This window comes from Boleophthalmus pectinirostris, unplaced genomic scaffold, assembly GCF_026225935.1.
Source record: "Boleophthalmus pectinirostris isolate CB_2022bp ecotype Guang Dong unplaced genomic scaffold, ASM2622593v1 HiC_scaffold_6, whole genome shotgun sequence".
In the NCBI taxonomy this organism is placed as follows: Eukaryota; Metazoa; Chordata; class Actinopteri; order Gobiiformes; family Gobiidae; genus Boleophthalmus; species Boleophthalmus pectinirostris.
Window position 1 is genome coordinate 26240864 of NW_026571447.1, and position 20279 is coordinate 26261142.

At 38.6% G+C, this 20279-nt stretch overlaps 1 protein-coding gene across 1 annotated transcript in view; it reads right to left on the minus strand.

Annotated features, from left to right (window-relative positions):
- Positions 1-20279, minus strand: part of LOC129411804 (zinc finger protein 804B) — a 79416-nt gene that overhangs the window by 12138 nt on the left and 46999 nt on the right. The window contains exon 3 of the mRNA XM_055163885.1: positions 8601-8738. Within this exon, the coding sequence (XP_055019860.1) occupies positions 8601-8738 (138 nt within the window). The remainder of the gene's footprint in view (positions 1-8600; positions 8739-20279) is intronic.

Genomic DNA, 20279 nt, shown 5'->3' on the forward strand with positions numbered 1-20279 from the left:
CATACATCAGTTGTTCTGCAGATGTTCCCCTTCACAGCTCATGTCCAATTAGCTCCATAGACAAGAGAAGAAAGGGCTTTTCTCTGGAGCACAGCAGGAGAGCAAACAGCAGCCAAATGTTCTATGGGAGATTACAGATAGTGAAGATGACTGACAAGAGCCATTTAATTATAATGATTCTGACTCTGCTCTGACTGGCGTGAGGATTCTGCGCTTGGCTGGATGAGTTGTTGATGCAGACACCAAACAACTGTGAGCAATTGAAAGTGTTTTGTCAGGACCAGAGGTAAAATGCTTGAGCTGATTACTGTAGTTGCCAGAGACCGTATTTTTCAAGTAGTAAATATACTTGAGTACATTTTTTTTTTCTTTCCCTTCACTACAGTGCGAACCAGAAACTGACAAAAGCTTTATGTTGAAAATATTAAATTATTTCAACATTTGTGCTCTATCAAACAGTGTTGGGAAGGTTACTTTTAAAATGTACTCCCCTACAGATTACAGATTACATACCCCAGAATGTAGTTTGTAACGTAATCCATTAAATTACTTAAAGTGAATAACGTAATTGGAATACTTTGGATTACTTGATTTGCTGTAGAGAAGCAAAGACGAGGATATCGTAACATAAGATGTTATATCTGCTAAAAGAAAATAAAAAGCCCAGACTTTACTTAACACGTCCACGCAGCATGGTTTAATCCTGTTAAATCCTGTTTTAGTCCTGGTTTAGACCTGGTTTAGACCTGGTTTAGATCTAGTTTAGACCTGGTTTTAGTCCTGGTTTAGACCTAGTTTAGACCTGTTTTAGTTTAGACCTGGTTTAGATCTAGTTTAGACCTGGTTTTAGTCCTGGTTTAGACCTAGTTTAGATCTACTTTAGACCTGGTTTAGTTTCTGGCAATGAGTGGAATTACCAGAAAAAACAGGAAAATAGCACCATGTAATCCATTTATTTCAACAAAGTAACTGTAATCCAATTACCACTCACTGAAACAGTAACTGTAACCGAATACAGTTACTCATAATTTGTACTCTGATTATGTAACTCCAGTAGATGTAATCTGTTACTCCCCAACACTGCTATCAAATATTACAGTACTATTACTATTACTTTTTTCTTTTTTCATTTCTGACTTTGTTGTGTCCTTCAACTTACGTTAACATCAAATAATACATCTGATGTGTTACAATTACTCTTTGAAACCACTGTTTGTTCTATAGATAAGACCACATCTATTATCACTTGCAGCATGAATACTACTTGTGCTTCTAGTATTACTGATAAAAGTATGTGACTTGTTTTTACAATATACAGCAACTCCTATTAAAGCACTCTTGCCCATTTAAAGGGTCGTTATTACGCTATTTTCTGATCTATGTTACAATGTTTTTTCCTCATTAAAAAAATACCTGGAGTTGTTTTGTTTCATCCACACATGTTTAGCACACAAACCGAGCATATTTTGGGCAAGTTCTTCTCTCAAATAGAAAATACTACAGAGTGTGCGTTAAAAAAAGACTAAATCATGGCCTAAAATTACAATTTTGTTCCCACAATATGTAACTGTTCCCACGCTTTAGCTAATCCGTGCACATTACTACACTGATTCTGGAACAATAAACATCAAAATGGAAAAAAACAAAAAACATAAATAAAACATATATATTTTACCTTTATTTGTGTCTGCCAAAGTCCATCGCTTCTATGCTGGAAGCTCTTGCTAAATGAACACAAATCTAATACCACAATACCACACCCTGTTTTGTATAATTGGCAACAATTTCTTAATTTGTGGGTGAAAATTGGCTGAAGTGTGGGAATAATTTACCTAAAACATGGAAAAGAGTTAGCTAAAAAGTGGGAAGGAGTTAGCTAAAGCATGGGAACAAAATTGTAATTTGAGGCCACGATTTAGTATCTTTTTTCACGCACATCATCAGACGGGCTCTATAAAATACTCTGTTCCACCTTGTGATATCGTGTGTAATGGTAATCACGACAAACATTTGAATGACATCACAAGGTGAAACAGCATTTTGAACTTTGGAGATGTAGCCAGACTAATAATCAAATGTTACAAAAACATGTGTGAATGAAACTAAACACAACTCCAGGTATGTTTTTGTGAGATAACAACATTCAAACATGACTAAAAGCTCACAAGAGTCAAATTTGCGTAATATAGGACCTTTAAAGATATACACTTGACACACACACACACACACACACACATACATCTGACTTCATAGTAGTGATATTTTGTTCAAGCAGGTGGTCTACTCCCAGGCTATATCCAGACTGGTCCTATTTCCAGTGGAAGAGAGTATAATTTTGTCAAACTATTTGCGGTGTAGTTCTAGGTGTGCCAGTCCTCTCAGGAAAACAATGATTCATGCCTCTTCCTGTTTCTGACACACTTAATCTGCTGCATTACCTTGGTTTGGCAGGCGGCTGAGAGTGGGTTGTTTTGTTTATATATGAGCCTAAAAGCTGAGTAGTAAGTAAAAGCCGTGACTCCAAAAGCAGTTTGCAAAGCGCTCACTCAATATCGCCTGTCTGATTCACTTTTAACTTCAAAGTGGAATGTAGGAATATAAAGTAAGATGTATTTATTATGCAAAGTATAAAATCAAATTATTTCTTGACCTTCAGTATAAAGTTGGTTGCATTTGCTGCAGTAAATAAGAGATTCTATAGGTAATAGAAGAAAAGAAGTAGGTACACTATATGATTTGCAGGCATGTACAGCAGAAATAACCGTAGTAGTACAAAAAGCGGTGCTACTGTAGTATCATCGATTTAATTAAACTCTTTTCAGACAGAATTTTGAAAAAAGTATTTTGAATTGTTACTTGCTATGGCAACAGTCCTAATTTTTCATCTCTCCAAACCTCATAGAATAATGGTGCAATTTAAAGGTCCGATATTATGCAAAATTTACTCTTGTGAGCTTTAAGCCAAGTTAGAATGCTCTTACTGCCTCAAAAACATTCTTGGACTTGTGTTTGTTTCATTCACACACGTTTGAGTAACTCTTTATTATTATCTCAAAAACTCTAAATGCTCTGTTCCACCTTGTGATGTCACGAAGCAGCAATTTTAAAGCTAACAGATACATTTTTTACGTTTTGACCAGTAGAGATTGGAAATTCCAGAGCTAAAATGATGTAAATGATTCTTGTGAAGGTCTATGGACTTTAAAAACATAGTGGAGCATTTCCATTATTACCACATGGCATCACAAGGTGGAACAGAGTGTTTTATGCTTGAGACAAGATCTTAGCCTAAATATGCAGGTTTTTGTGTTAAAAATGTGAGAATGAAATAAAACACAACTCCGAATATGTTTTTGAAACTACTTAGGAAACTACTTTATACCATAGATCAGAAAATTGGCCTTTAAATCTTTTATATTCACAGTTTTGGAAGTCCTCATGTTCTGCACACTTTGGTCATTAAGAAGCTCATTGCCAGTGTTTGTTTACTGTGTGCACATATAAAATATAATATTACCCCCTATTTAATTCCACTGCTTTCACTCAATATCTTTTGATGAGTTTGCCCTCGAGCTCTGACAGAACCAAAGGGAAGTTCAATTGCTTTCACTATACCAAGAGTGGCAGTTATATTATGAGTAATGATCAAATTGCCAATACAAGTTTTTAGTTGTTGAGGGAGTAAAATAATTGTAGAAGTGGCAGTCTGGTACACAATATCTGCAATGATGGACTGCACGAAAAAAAAGAAGTCTAGTATTGAAATTGTGATTAGATATGCAAGTTGTGTAAAAAAATAAAATAAAATAAATAAAAAAAAAGTAAGATTCTGTTCACATTGTAAATAATTCAAGGAGCCTTTCATTTGAGAGGAAATGGGCAAAGGAACTGTTGCATTTTTCTTTTTAGGAAACAGGATTTCTCTATTATCTAAGTCATTGCAGCCTTTGCGATTTAATAACTGCGCCAACTCAAATTGCAATTTCAGTTCAATTACAATATAGTCATATTATATTGTTAAGGCCTTAAAAAGTCTTAAATTATGTTGCCCAAGTCTTATTTTTTTCACAAAGTTCTTAAATTTCATTAGTCTGTCTTTTTGTTCACTCAACCGGGCTGCAGTGCAATGTTAAATGGAGGGAGAAAAAAAACAACAACAACAACATGAAATCTCGTAACATGAATGAACGTCTAATTTGGAGTATGTGCAAACAATACTTAGTTTGTCTTGTTAGAATGTTATAAATGTTTTTTGACTATTTTACAAGCGATGCATACTACTATAAATGAGTTCTGAATGAGATTTAATAATAAAAGTATTTTTTGTTATTTAAAGCAGGGAGTATGATCATTGTTAGAATTGGCCAGCATATGGGAGCGATGTTGGTCTTAATTTTCATTGAAGCGGTCTTAAAAAGGTCTTTAAAATCTAAACTTTGGGGTAGTCAAACGTGAGGCTACCCTGATTGTGCAGCCCTAGATTATATAATAAAAACTTTGCAATGCATTACATTACATTTCTGTATTTTGAGTATTATATTTAGCATTTTTGGACTGACTTGAGTATTTTAATGTCATTGCATTACAATTACGCCTAAAAACGTGAAATGACCAATACACAGACAACTGAAAAACTCTTTGCTTTCACTCAATATCTTTAGATAAGATTGCCATTGATCAGAATAGTGTGTGTAGCCTATATATATGGGTATGTTGTTGATCTGTTGTGTAGTGGGATTACACCATAGATTGAGTGTTATCCTAGCTCGGCAGCATTCATCAGATTAGCCTTTCATACATCATATTTATTTATAGACTCGCTCGCGTTCACTCACAGATCAGAGCCAGAGCTGACAGTTTTTCAGGTTAATCTCTGCTGATTCTCACACAAGCGCCTGTCTATTTATATTAGAGCATCAAGCCAAACATGCCACTGACAACAGACAGGCTTTGTGAGCTGCATTCTCTCTGCAAACTATAGGTGATGTAGCCTGAAATATAATCTATAGACTATATGGTGGATTTTGAGAGGTATACTTTGAGGTAAATAAACACAAATTTGAAAACAGGTAAGGTATAACTTCAAGATGATAACAATAAAGATGAAACAGCATTTTCAGCAAGTGGCAGTTGGACACACATGGGAAATTTATCTATTTTTAAAAGTGACCACAGTAAAGAAGCACAATATTAACTATACAAACCAGTAAATGATTGATGGACCAATATATTTTGGGGAACAATGGGAATTAATTATATTTTTTTTAGAATTTTTTGAGCTGTAGAAGGTTGGGTAAGGAACTTACATAGGCCTTTAGTGTATAGATACTATTCCAACACTAAAGATATTTGATTATAAGGTTTATTTATTACAGCTCGACGATGATATTATACATTTAGATTATGTTTTTGTGGATTATCCTGCCAGAGGGCCATTGTCGGAGGCATTAAGTAATATATGGAGTTATATTATTGACTGAGATTCAAGAGCAGGACCATGCCTCAACCTCTTTCTCCTCTCCAGCGAACCACACCTTTAATTACCCAGAAGCCCTATTTATACCAGCCTATTCCATCCACATAGTTTGTCTCTGCTATCTCGACCTTACCCTCCCACCCCATCTCTCTTGTTTGTCTTTCGGCCTTAAGACATTTACCGAGGGAGGGTCCAGCATCGGCTTGGCTGTCTCTACCCTGCCAAATCTACTTCATCATATCGTTATAGCTTCCATCAGTAAATAGTATTTCATTGCATATATCGTTGTGGGGTGGTCCTTGCTCGTGAATACCATTAGTGTGATATTTTTATGATATATGGCACCTCAAAAGTGCTCTTGTACATATAGATATATTTGTAGGCCGATCTTGATAACACACACTGACTAAAATGTCTACTCCTCCCAATACCAAAGCATCAGAAAAAGGCCTAATACGCATATGCATCCCAACCACTAAATGATGCAATAATGGAGAAATCTGATCCATGCAACATCTCCTGTCAGAGGTCATAGTGTTATGCTTGGTGATGAATATAAGCTTTTTAAGGTGGTTAAGAATCTCAGAATTAAATGTAATCTATTAAGTTATGTTTCAAAAGCCATGCCAAAGATAATCTTTAATGAAGGTGCAAATGGGTACAAGGGACTGGCCAACCGAATAAGATGCTGGTGTCAAAAGTATAATATAAAACTTAAAAATAAAGACGCTGTACTCTTGCGTCAGTGTGTATAAATGTTATAGCTTTTAGGGCTAAATATCTTATAAAAGGTCATGCCAATGTGTGTATCTTTTAGTTGAGTTGATAGCCCTTTATGCCCTTTAAATTCCGACCCCTTGGTGGATTCTACACTATGTACTTGTTAGCATTTGATATTGTAGGTACTTTGATGCCAAACTCATTCTATAGAAATATTAATCACGCTCACGCAGAGAGCGATTCATAATGAATTACTGCGGGCGCGGCCAACAGGCTGAGAAAGTGCTGCTGTGGCTGTCCGTATAGCAGAGAGAGAGAGAGAGAGAGAGCCTTGTAAAAGATGGAATATATAAAGATGGATTCTTCACCACCTCCTGCATTTGTACTCTGCCAGCTTATTGTTCCCTCTTAAAAACAAGTCCCACTGCAGCTAAACCTGTAGCTATATTTAGAGACAAACAAAAGTATTGAGCAGAAGGTCTCCCACTGCACATACAGGTTTGCGTGGCTTCAAACAGCAGGGCATGTCCTAACAGTGGGATGTGATATTACCCTGCTCTCACATGCCACTCAAGCTCAGTGCTCTGAAGCCCAATCCGTCTGTCAAAGGCCGATCAATATTCCTTTAGAAGTGTTAAGGACTGCACAATGAGGCACACACTCTCACAGTGGGGACAGATCCGCCAGGGCTCTGGAATAACACATGAAGTTTTCTTAGGGATGCCAAATACAGGCTAATGCTAATAGACTCAGATTGCACTTTTATTTAAAAGCAGCATAGTCCTTATGTAATGAGCCATTTCTGTAATCAGTGGTAAATGCTGATAAAGCAGTGCATTCAGACATGTTTATCCCCGAATCGATGACAAGAAATGGAGACAGAGGAAACGCAATCAGCTTCCATTCTCCAAAGCCAATACTCCTGCAGGGGAGCTGTCTGCAGCTACAGTTTCATCTATGTCTGCTCAGTGTGCACGCCCGCCCACAGCTGTATACCCCGTGTACAAGTGTGTGTGCACTCCAATATGTGTGTACTCCAATATGTGTGCGTCCTACAGTATGTGCGTACTACAATAAGTGTATGTGGGTATGTGTGTACAGGATGGTACTGAGCCACTGGCTCCTGTCAGCTCACTGCCTCACACAGCTCGTTTCATGCGCCTGCCGCCGGCTAAAACAAAGCATTAACATTGGCCTGAAGTTGCCTGGATTCATTTTCAAAGAACAATGACAGTGAAGGAACAGTCTTATTTAATGTTTATTTCATGTTGCCCAGTGTGGGCGTTCAGAAGTGGGAGCTGCTTGGCTGCTTCATGCAGGGCCTGTGTGTTAGATCTGTGTGTTTGTGTGAGGATGTTCTGTCTGACAGCACTACTACAGGAGCCTTCAGCCCCACCACAGCCATACCACAGCCCCAGTCTAGCCCCAGCACAGCCCCAGTACAACCCCACTGTCGCCCCAGCACATCCCCAGCACATCCCCAGCACCAGTGAAGAACAGGATGAGACCTGTGCCTGTTTTAATGGTGCATGACCTCAGTGTCCAAACTCCAATCATACACAGCTCTGTGTGTCAGGGCTCACAGTCATGCAGTGCAATTACACTGACCTGTCAGATCTGAACAGATTAGGATCATATGGACATTTTCATGTATATACTAGTAGATATCCAAGGCTTAACATGTAGAACATTGTACAAGTGCATACTTTTGAATTTGACTTTTAGATGTGGTGGAGAGCAGGTCCTCTTCAGACCATCACAGCTGGACTCAGACTGAGCGCGAAGGCACACTGCTGTGAGTATGTGCTGTGACTTCACTATCATTCACTTTTAAAGCACTATTCTCACACTATTCTAACGCTGCTGCTTATATCTGTTAGAGAAGGAAACATGGATGTTTACTATGGTTTATTACACAGTGAAACAAATTGCCTTTCACACTTGTTTGCTGATGTGAGGGATGTGGTTCTGGTTGATGTGTAAATGACTTTGATGCTGGAGCTTTGATGTGGCCCGTGTCAGCCTGATTACGGTGGCCGTGGTGGGCCAAACAACATTACATTAGTCTATAGCAATACAAGGCTAACGCTCAGGGTCACTATAGTTAAAGCTTAAAATAGATGCAGAAAGCCCCGACCCAAGGCTTCATAATGGTCTTTTATAGATTACATTTTCTTGTTTGGTTGCCGCTGTTCTGAGCCTTGTGTAATTATGAGCGCTGCTGTGTCTGGCCCCTCCGGGTGTCACTTCTAACAGACGATGGCAGTTGTCACACTCCCACTGTCACCTGCTGGGAGTCACATCACCCACTGGGCACTCTTAAATGAAAATGTAAAACCTCTTGATTCTAGCAACACAATCAAATCAGCGTGTATCTATTTGCGTCCTGTTGTAATGGCGTCACCTGCTTGTGCGCGTGGTCGTAGGAGTTGATGTGGTTGTCAAACTCTTGGTGTCTCAGGTACTGCTTGTCACACAGCTCGCAGTAGAAAAGCGCTTTGAGATCCTCCACTGAGCAACCCAGGGCTCTCTCCACGCGCTCCTGAAAAAACACACATCAATGGAAACAAGTGAGAAGAAGGCTTTGGAGGGGTAGCCACTGTGGAGAAGCCTAGAATGTAGATCTAAACAGACACAGACATAAAAGGCCGGGATGGGGCAGGAGATGGCACATTGTTAGCCATTTAGAGCCAATCTGCATTCGGGCACATCAGCTATAATAGCCTCCACACGGGAGAACTATTAAACCTCTTCCCATTAAAGAACTGCTGCCGGAGGTCGGACAAAAGGAGCCACAGCACTGTCCCCACGGCAACTTGCGCCCAGGGAGGCATTTAATACATAATGGTAATAATAGGATGCAAATAGAACGACTTGAAAGTGACAATTGCGGCTAGGAGACAAATAACACAGCTTAAATGCATGACTTTGTGCGCATGGGAAGATAAGAAATGTCTAAATGAGAAATAAACCTGCTCATTTGTAAGTTATCATTACTTTATTTGGAATACCTTGTACCCAGTAAAGAGCCTGCACTGTGTATTTTGTGTTTATATGAAATACTGTTGTTTTTTTACTGATAACAATTCTGACCTTTTCCTCTGATCGCTGCTATCATCAAGATATTTTTACCAGTTAACTGACAATATTTTTAAGGGTTTTTCTTTTAATTAGTCTTTGTGAAATGTAGGCAACGGATAGATGTTTGTTGAAATCTGTGACTAAACATTCATGTTGTGTTCAAAGTAACTTAAAGACGCGCTATGTAACTTCTCCCTTTGAAGATTTGCCACCTGCGTTTTAGTCCGTGGAGATGATAAGGCTGTGCTTGAAATGTTCCACCGAATGGCATTAAATAAATGTAAATATCTCCATGGAGACAAGTAGTAATAGTAATAATGTATGTTTTTTTTTTTAAATAAGTGCATGAAATATGAGTTTAATGTAGGGAACTTGGCTGATGACGTACGCCAAAAAGATACTAAATCGTGGCCTCACATTACAATTTCCTACAATATGTAATTTGTTCCCACATTTTAGCCGATTTGTTCCCATGTTTTAGCTAAATAGTTCTCACGTTTTAGCCAATTGGTACACATCACTACGGAGTCATAGCCAAACTGGTGCAACCTAGTGCCTCCACTCAATTTCATTTCTCTCCAGCGACTAGGTCACGAATCGGAATACACTAATCAGCGAAGAGCTGTGATGCCAGCAAAACTAAGACACCACTGAGCATTTCGGCGCATTACATACGTCATGACCAAATAGCAGCGATTGGTTAAATAAAAAAGTACCTGCCTACTGTCGAGCGAATGAAACCTCATGTTACGAGGTCAGATGATTTCCACAAAGTGAAACTGACTGATGAATCCGGCAAACAGGGTCATGTCATTGTTCCAAAAGCCCATTAGTCTGACCACACACACACACACACACACACACACACAGTAGAGATGCATGGATGCGTTGTAACATGCTGAGGATAAACCGTTCCTAAATTTGCGAATGACACGGCGTAGATTTTCTTGTTCTGATGTTTGTGGCTCTCCGCTCCAGTGTGGTTCTTCAAACGAATGAGAATTCCACCCACACTCCGAACGGTTTATCCTCAACATGTTACAACACATCCACGCATCTCTACTGTGTGTGTATGTGTATGTATGGTCGGACTGATGGCCTTTCAGAACAATGGGCTGACCCCGTAGTGATGTATACGAATTGGCTAAAACGTGGGAAAGATTTTGCTAAAACGTGGGAACGAATTAACTAAAACGTGGGAACAAATTACATATTGTGGGAACGAAATAGTAAGCCACGATTTAGTATCTTTTTTTTACCTACGTCACCAGGCGGACTCCCTGTTAATGCCATACAGTGGAACATTCCAGGCAATACAACAAAATCTCTTATATACACAGGCAGGTGGCGTACCCTTCACTAGAAAAGCTACATAGAGCACCTTTAAATCTGTGTTTTAAAGTGTTTTTGTTAAACAGATCGTGATATTAACTGCTCTGTGATTGTCTGAACAGATATTTGCTTGAAAAGTTAGAACTACTTAAGTGCCCCATCTATTTGCTGATAATACACTTGAAGAATATCATTGCTAATTTGTTAAGTTCTTACAGGACAGGAACATGAGTCATGCTTTGACAAGAGACTAATTACGATAGTTGGTTCGGAATATCTCCAAAATTATAACTCTTGTCAGTGATCAAAAGTTATATTGGTCCTTTCACTTTTCTGCCAAAAGCCTGGTTTTATTAGCAAGCTGTTTGAATACATAGTGCACCACAGTCTGTTAGGCTGGACAGGTTTAAAAATTATACATTCAGCTTTTATTAATTGATTTAAAATGAAACAAAACAAGAACAAAAATTACACAAAAAATAAAACTCTCCCACACACACCTCGCTCTACACCCCAATGACCAATCAATGTTCAAAAACGGTTTCCAAATTAGTTCAAAGTCCTGCTGCTTCCCACAAAATTACCTGATTACCTTCTGTACACGTTTATCAAGAATTTTAGGGGTTTAGTCTTTCATTTTTTTAGGTTTGTATGAGCAAAAACCCATTTCAATTCCACTGTGCTTATAGTTCTGGTGGTCATAATATAATGCCTGATCTTTGGATAAATAAATAGCACATGGTCCAGGCTCTGGGGGTTAAGCGCTTGTCTGCACCAGGTTTTTCCCTCAGTTTACAACACACTAGTTTAGGTGTGTGTGTATATAATGTGTGCATGGTGTGTGTGTGTGTGTGTATATGTGTGTGTGCATTCATGCTCTGCTTCAGAATGTAATTTCCCTGAGGCGAGGGGCTGCCAATAAACACTATTGAATTCTGTTCTACTCTGACATGATGGGAATTTAATTTGAGCTTGTCACTTCTTTCTCCTGCCCCCTTCTCTCTCTCTGTCTCTCTCTCTCTTTCCCTTTCTCCGCTTCTCTCTGTCCATCCCGACTTCTCCTCCTCCCCAAATCCCTCGCTTTCTTCCGAGCTCCCAGTTTGATCCCATCTCTTTGGCGTCTTGTTTGACCCGGTTCTGTTTGGTAAGCCCTGGCTTGGCGAGTGTCTATTGGCCCCAATTTGCCTCTGTAATGCGCCTGCACCGAGCGACAGAGGTGAAAGAGGTGAGAGGAAATGGACAGAAGCGCTAGAATCAGGTAGAAGAGAAGATACACACTTAACCATAGAGAGTGGAGGTGATCACATTACACACACTATGGGATACACATGGCTTTTCAGTCCAATGGGGCTTGTAGACTCTGGACTTTAAGTGATACGGGCACAATGTCATAACTGTTCAGCTCAGGCAGTGCAAAGATCTTGTTGTCAGTAGATTGACGAGGAGGTCCCAGAGCCATGGCCAAAATTCAAAAAGGTTGTAAATTATAGAGTAAATTGTTGAAAAGCGCTTCCAATGAGATTACTGCATATTTTCAATGGCTGTAATTATGTGCCTGTTTTGCTAAAATGTAACAGAAGTCAAAAGTGTTTTTGTATCATTTTCAGGGAGGTTTAAAAATGAGAAAGGGTAAAGTCGGAAATTAGTTATAGATTTGCAACAGAGTCTAAAAATCCAGCAATAAATGCAATTCTGTTTCCTCATGAGGTAGGAGCATTGTTTTTGTTGCAAGATCTGGGAGCATTGTAAGTCAATAAATAAAGCAATTACCTCTTTGGGCACAGTTTTAATAATAAATCATTAATAGGCTTTAAAGTTTTTTTTAATAACACACTTGAAAACAGTTGGGAGTCTGAGTGCTAGGCCTGTCACGATAACAAAATTTGACGCACGATATATCGCTATAGAGAAATACTGTGATACATGATAATACTGAAACTACTTCAAGCCACTGACACAATAACAATAATGCAGGATAATCCCAGTATATCAGTTTTTAAATATAAAATATAATTAAAAAGCATGTGCTGAAACAAATGACTGAATGAATCAATCTATCCTACCCTCTACAGCAAAATCTGACTTTTTGTACATAAAAATGTAAAGAAACTGAACATATGATAAATATTGAGCACAGATATATATTGCTGCAGCTTCCACACTGAATGATAAGATGATAGAGTGATTGTGACAGACCTACTGAGTGCACAAACTTTAATTCTGTCAATCAAGTGGTTTAAACTTCACATAAAAAAACTGCCCTCCTCAAGTTAGGATTCAGAAGAAATTGAATCAGTGGAGTTGGGTCCCCAGGCGCAACAAAATATCTTGAAAATCATATGTTCTTACTGTGTGGGTTTGTCTCTCCATGTCTAACCCATTACTTGACATGGTGGTGATGCTTGTCTCCATGGACAAGTTTAAAGACACAGTCCGGAATTTTGGACATAGGACCTCATTTCCTAGTGAGCCAGAGTATTGGAGACGTGTGGAGATACTTTTTAAATATTCCATCCAGTCCTTGCAGAGGTCGCTGGGGCTAGGCTAGAGCATGTCAATGGCCAAAAAAAAAAAAACCCACTCCACAAAGCACCCGAAGCAAAACAATTATAATGCTAGACTGTCGATGTCAATGTCTGTGTTGATAGAATAATTTTAGAAGTAAAACCAACTTTGCATTTGAAGGATTTATGTCTGAGCAGCAGCAGCGAGTTGTACTTTCTGATTGAAAGCTTGGCAGCGGTGGACTGATATATGAGAAAATAGTCCCTCAACATGTGACGATTCATGTGATGCAAGGTTAGCTTTATTTCAAACATTATTCTATCAGACATTTACATCGACAGTCTGGCATTATAATTGTTTTGCTTGCTTGCTTTGTGGAGTGGGTAAGACTGTTTTTAGTGACAGGCTAACTATGGCCATTGACATGTACTAGTCTAGCACCAGTGACCTCTGCAAATGTGAGGACTAGATGGAATATTTAAAAAATATGTCGTCTCCAACACTCTGGCTCACTAGGAAATGTCCTATGTCCAAAATTCTGGACTGTCCCTTTAGTGCAATACTGTTGAACATTCCAGGCAATGCAATAACATCAACAGGATTACCATAAAAACACTGCACCATGTCCCAGTAGCTGAGTCAACACTTTGGCTGTTCAGATGCAGTTTTCATAAGTTTAAATACAGCTCATTCTAACAGAGTTTTAGATTTTGATCAGGAAGAAAAGCCTATATAAGGAGCCGAACTGGTGGCTCTCCTCTCCAGACTGGTAACTAATATGCATTGATTGTACTGTGAGTGTGTGTGTGGTATCGATCTGACTCATAGACTCTGAGCCACAGCCAGGAAATCATCCAATCATGAGGAGTGGGCCACCTCTGCGCTGGCGGGGCATCTGGAGTAATGAACACTGCGTATATGTGTTCACAGGGAGCACATCATGGCTAAATTAAGCCATCCTGATGAGGGATTTACTACTTTATGGCTGAGGGAAGGGCTTTTTTCTCTCCTTCAACAGAGGAGCAGCTTAAGCCAGGTGTGAAAAGGCTGTTAACAGCGCTTTAATAAATAATGATTTTCCTTTCTCTCTTTTTGGGCGATGAATATTTGCGGTAATTGAAATGGTCAAAGATAATTTTAGTGTGGAGCCTGGAGAGTTTTAGCAGATTCTGTGTTTGTTGAGGTGTGAAGCACAGATTTTAATTTTACTCAATAGAAAAAATGTCTTTATTTTCGTAGATCATAGTCCATTTGATAAAAAGGACGGGTTGAATGAATAGAGCAACAAACCAAAGAAAACCAAATCAAACGGAATGAGGGTGCATCCAAATTTTTGTTCCAGTATAGTTCCATGTTCAAGAGCAATTATTTAACATCTCTAAAATTAATGGGAAAATATTTTAAAATGGAATTGTGATGCACTAGCCTGATTTATCAGCCGGTTTCACTTCGTAGAAACCGTCTGACCTCGCAGTGTTAGAATTTGTTCACTCCATGGTAGGCAGGTACTTTTTATCATTTAAACAATCGCTGCTATTTGGTCATGGCGTATGTAATGCACCACTAACGGGGCTAACTGGTATATTAAGCTTTTCCCAAATCCCGTAGGAAGAAGTGCAATAACGTCTTTCCCCTTGCTGAAATTCACCAAACATTCTCTTTGTTCTGGCTTTAAATCCTAGATCTCGGGAACTGTTGACAACACTGAATATATGGCTCTTTGCTGATTGGCTGGTGCCTGAACTTGCACTTTCAGGGTTTTTGCGAACCGTCTAGTGCATTTTGATTCCTGACCTAATTGCTGGAGAGAAATAAAATTGTGTGGAGGCACTAGGTGGCGCCAGCCTGGCTAGCGATGCGCCCTTTTGCAACCCAATTTTGTAAACCCACTTGCAAAAACAATACGTCGTAAACCTTGATCTGAGTTTGTGTCCAGTTGTTTGTACTCAACATTCACAAGATTCAATTCCCCTTTCATGGACGCTATTGTGTGGACTTTTGACCATTTAAAAGATTGAATATTTTGTTTGGAACTGTTAACAACTCTGGCAACAATCCTGTTTCATAATTCCTCTGAAACATATTTACAATTGGAACCACTTCATCCCTGCTGCACCTTATTTAACAATCTATGCCACTTCAAACTAATAGCTTCGATCTGTTTATGCCAAGAGCTCAATGGCGACTCACTATGTTGACATTATTATACAAATCCCATACATGGAAAGTACATTTAAAGGTCTTATATTACGGGAAATTGACTCTGAGCTTTAAGGCTTGTTATAATGTTATAATGCTATTGCTTCATCAACATTATAACATGGCTGGAGTTGTGTTTTGTTTATTCAGACATGTTTGAGTAACCTTTTATTTTAGTCCATTTACCTCTTCAAAGCTCAAAATGCTCTCTTCCACTCAGTGTGGCAATTTTCATGTTAACATCTACTTCTATTACCATTTGTTCAGAAGAGAAAGCTGAAATGATCGAAATCATTCTAGTGAAGGTGTGTGGTGTCTAAAAAAAAAACAGTGGAGCACTTCCTGTATTACCCCATGACATCACAAGGTGGAACATAGTGTTTTCAGTTTGAGAATATATGTGAGGAAATGTGTGAATGAAACAAAACACAACTCCAGGTATGTTTTTGATGAGGAAACAACATTATAAAACAGTTATATAGGCCCTTTACGTCTGTGTTTTCCCACTTCTGCAGACACTTCAGCACAAACATGCATCATTACCAAACCTACACAGCTCCACATGATTTAAAGTCTTCAGTGGCTGTGAGGACGAAGGGGTCACTCTCAAAGTGTTTTATGCACTACCTTGGTGTTTGCCTCGAAAATAATGAGATCAAATGTGTTCATGGGAAAAACGTAAAGTCCAGAGAGAGTTTCTACATTTAGAACGTGGTCGCACCTGTCACATGCAATTAACCTGCTACAGCTGGTGTAACCCTGTCAAAGCGCCTGGCAGAACAAGCATATCCGGGCTAACTATAGCACTGAATTTAATCATTAGCGTAATGGCTTATTCAACAAAAAGACTGACATTTCCCACATTCTGCTAAACCTAGCTGTAAAACTTTAGCCATGCTATAAGAGTTGTCCCTCATCCTTTTCTTACTCAGCGTTGTATTTTGACTGACTGATTGATTCATGCATGTTCGAGAAATTGTGCAATTGAGACTGCATGAGTTCTCAGAAAATGCCCACTGCTCTGTACTTGTGATTATATAAAAATCTAAAAACTCCCCAAAAAAAACCCCCAAAAAAACATCAATCATGAAAACAATTAAATGAAAACCTGCAGCTCACTCTGATGAAACATTTGCTTTGAAGAGGTGGGACTGGCCAGTGGTTCTGGAATTTTGGGCTGAGAAAAATGAAAATAAATATTTGCAAAGACATTTGACCAACACATATGTTATAGTTTAATATGTACCAGAAAAAGCATATGTCTTCTTAAAGATTTTCACTCTTCTTTCATGGTTAATTACATTCTTGTTAGCCAAGTTTTTTTTTTTTTTCTCCATTTGAAGCACCATTGATATCCAGAACAGTTTCCTGATTTCAGCTGGCGCTGTAGTAAACACAGATCAGAACCATATGGTAAATGGATTAGGGTTTGGCACACTTGTCTGGGATAACGGCTGAACAAATTTGACAAATTTTCTGTTTGGGGAATTTTTGCCACACACCAGTGTTTTCTGTGGCTTGTTGTGCGTATGTGTAATGGATGGATGGCTATGACCAAGCAGAATAGGCAGCATTGTGGCTGAAAGGCCTGGATTTTTATGTGTGGACTTTGCATGTTCTCCCTGTGTCTGGGTGGTTTTCCTCCAGGCTTTCTAAGTTTCTCCATCAACTCAAAACATACACAAGATGCACAATCCTCCCTCTAAGCCAGTTCTGACCAAGTCTAGCAACAAGATCACAGAGAGGAGGGTCCCTGGGCATGGCACAGCAGCATCCACTGCTCCTGATGAGGTGCCCCAGCAGCGCTGAAGGATGGGTCAAATGCACTGGACAAATTTCTCTACAGGGACAATAACGTGGACCTGATCCTGAAACTTAGAATACACAGCAGTACTGTTGACACTGTAAAAAAAACTGAACATTTTGTAAAATATAAAAATAAAATAGTCAGGATGTGCTGTAGCGATGTAGCCATCACAGGGATTTAAGGTTGTCTGGATTTTACTCATCTAAAAGTTATACGACCTGAATATCAATTTATATTTCTCAACCACACTATGGCCCTGGGAACACATTTTGTTGGCCCTGAGGCTTTCTGCTGAATTGGCACAAATGATCAAAAGACATATTTTTACTACACATTTTGAAAAAAATCTGCTACCGTAACCTAAATAACAAACATTTTACACACAGACGTAGTATTACCGTTCCAAACCTCAGGTGTGGTGTAGTCTGTATATATCCTAAACAAATTAACCAAATGCATTTACTACACTTTTTCAATATTTTATCTACACAGGTTTGTTCTTGGTAATTAACCAAAGATAATTCAATGTCTAAATTTTATCCTATTCTTGACTGATTTTGAAATGTGATGAAAACACCAAACTAGTCTTTTAAACTGAGTACTGTGAAGTAATTATTAAGAGCGACTCTGATTCTGCTCTTGAGACACGTGGAGTGACTATTTTTATCAGGCACAATTTGAAATGTCTGACTTTCTTCATCAAACACCAAAGTAATAATAACCTCAAGTTGGCTCAAATTCCTTCAATTAAAAAAAATCGATGTTGCCTCTAATTTTGTCACTGGCAAATTCCACATTCTCTGTTCTCCGTCCAAAAGTTTAAATTGAGTAAAAAAGTAAACTCATTACACTCATTATATCCAATGTTGGGAGATGTTCAAATGGGAGAAAGTGTAAACGTTGAAAGAGCAGCCTCAGGTTTTTCTTTTCTTTTAGCAGAGATATTACCAGGCTTGTCAACCAAAAAAACAAACAAACAAACAAACAAAAAAAAAACATGGTGATTTCTCTATTATGGCATAGATTTATTTTTTATTTTTTAATCCTATTTTAATATCATCATGTGGCAGAGGTGGGACCAAGTCATTGTTTTGCAAGTCTCAAATAAGTTTTAAGTCTTTGACCTCGGGTCCAAGTCAAGTCCAAGTCGTTTGCTTTGAGCTTCAAGTCATTTCAAGTCTTTAAACCAAAGTAAACCAAAGTACCAAATATAGCTTTGATTTTTGTAATTTATATGATTTTTAAGATAAATTGTACTTATAAAATCGTAGTATATTTATATATGAGTATTTCTAGAGTATTTAAGTTGTATAAATTCTATTTTTGTGTCTGGACAAGATCTTAGTGTGAATCATTACAGTCAGAATAGAAAGAATTCAGATTTAAAAGTGCTTCTCGAGTCTTCTCCAGTCACAGGCCTCAAGTCCAAGTCAAATCCCAAGCCACTGACCTTCAAGACCAAGTCAAGTCCCAAGTCTTAGTCCATTTTATCAAGTCAAGTCTCAATTCCTAAAATATTGACTCAAATCTGACTCAAGTCCAAGTCACGACTTGCAAGTCCCCACCTCTGTCATGTGGTCTTCTTACAGAATTGACTTAGATCAACACCATTTTCTCAATATTCAAGAATTTTTAGTGTCTGTGCAGTGTGTTTTAGAAGTAATTTGCAGTTTCTAAGATTTTTTTTTTTAAACAACCCTGGGAAATGTTCAAAAGCCGTCAGTCTAAAATCTTCTCAATAAATAATTTAGCATTAATGAACAGTGTCTCTTCACCAGACATGTTCTCCTCCTCAAACCCATAGTAGCAGTTATAAGATCCACCCACCTGCACAACACCTATCACCGTTAAGCACTTTGATGAATGCTTTTAATTAACATGGCTCAGTAACATTAATTATGCGAACATTACAGCCTTATGCTTTATGCCTCCTCAGCACCACTTGGCTGTCACCAGTGATCAAATACTGAGCGTGTGTTTTCATGGACAAATGGATTCAGACAGCATACAAACTGACGCTCTTAAGTCTACAACAATTCTGCCTCAGGAAATACAGGCTTTCAGCTCATCTGACAACTCCATCTCAACTATTCCTGGCATTACTGATCAAGGTAAGCGCGACAACCTAATCGCTCCTTCACACACTACTGAGGAGGAGACTTGTACACGGTGTTCAGCGTGTATCTGCAACAAGTGACTGCATGGGCTGTCTGGTTTAATTGCGAGGCCCAAATCACAATTTTTAGGAGCTGGCGATAAACAAGGCTCATATGCAAAGTAAAGATGCAGAACAGAGCGGAAAAGTGCAGCCTCAGATGTATTACAGAATAAATTCAAACAGAGAGTGATTTTACCTTGAAGAAAAATGGTGCTTTCAGATATGAAGGAAAATAAATCTACTAGAGGGGTTTTCAAGCGTTTTAAAAGATCCGGGTTGCAATGGTCTTCTGAAGAATTCAACGCACTGTTACGAATCGATCTTCCCGTATTGCTAATGGTAAAGCAGGACTGGAGAAATAAAGTATTAGCCAGAGGTGGGACCAAGTCGTTGTTTTGCAAGCTTCAAGTCTGAGTCAAGTCCCAAGTTGAGCTTCAAGTCATTTCAGGCCTTTAAACCAAAGAACCAAATATAGCTTTGATTTTTGCAATTTATGTTCATTTTAAACTAAAGGTTTCTTAAAAAGTCATGGTATATGAGTATTTATATGAGTTGTAGAAATGCTAAGAGTGCGAATCATTACAGTTAGAAGAAAGAATGAAGATTTAAGAGTGATTATTAACAGTTAATTTGTCAACTAGTCCAAGCATCAAGTCTTCTTAAGTCACAGGCCTCAAGTCCGAGTCAAGTCCTAATTCACTGACCTTCAAGTCCAAGTCGAGTCCCAAGTCTGTCTATTTTATCAAGTCAAGTGTCAAGTCAAAAAAATTGTGACTCAAGTCTGGCTCTAGTCCAAGTCACGACTTGCAAGTCCCCAACTCTGGTATCAGCAGCAGTAGTAGTAGTGTTTTGGTAAAGTACCTGAAATATGTGTAACTTTTAGCAGCAATTGTCAAAGGATTTCTAGTTGTAGTAGTTTTTGCAGGAATTGATTTATTATCCAAATAGAATACATGTGTCTTAACAGTGCTGCCCTTCAAAGACAAACGACCTTAACTCGC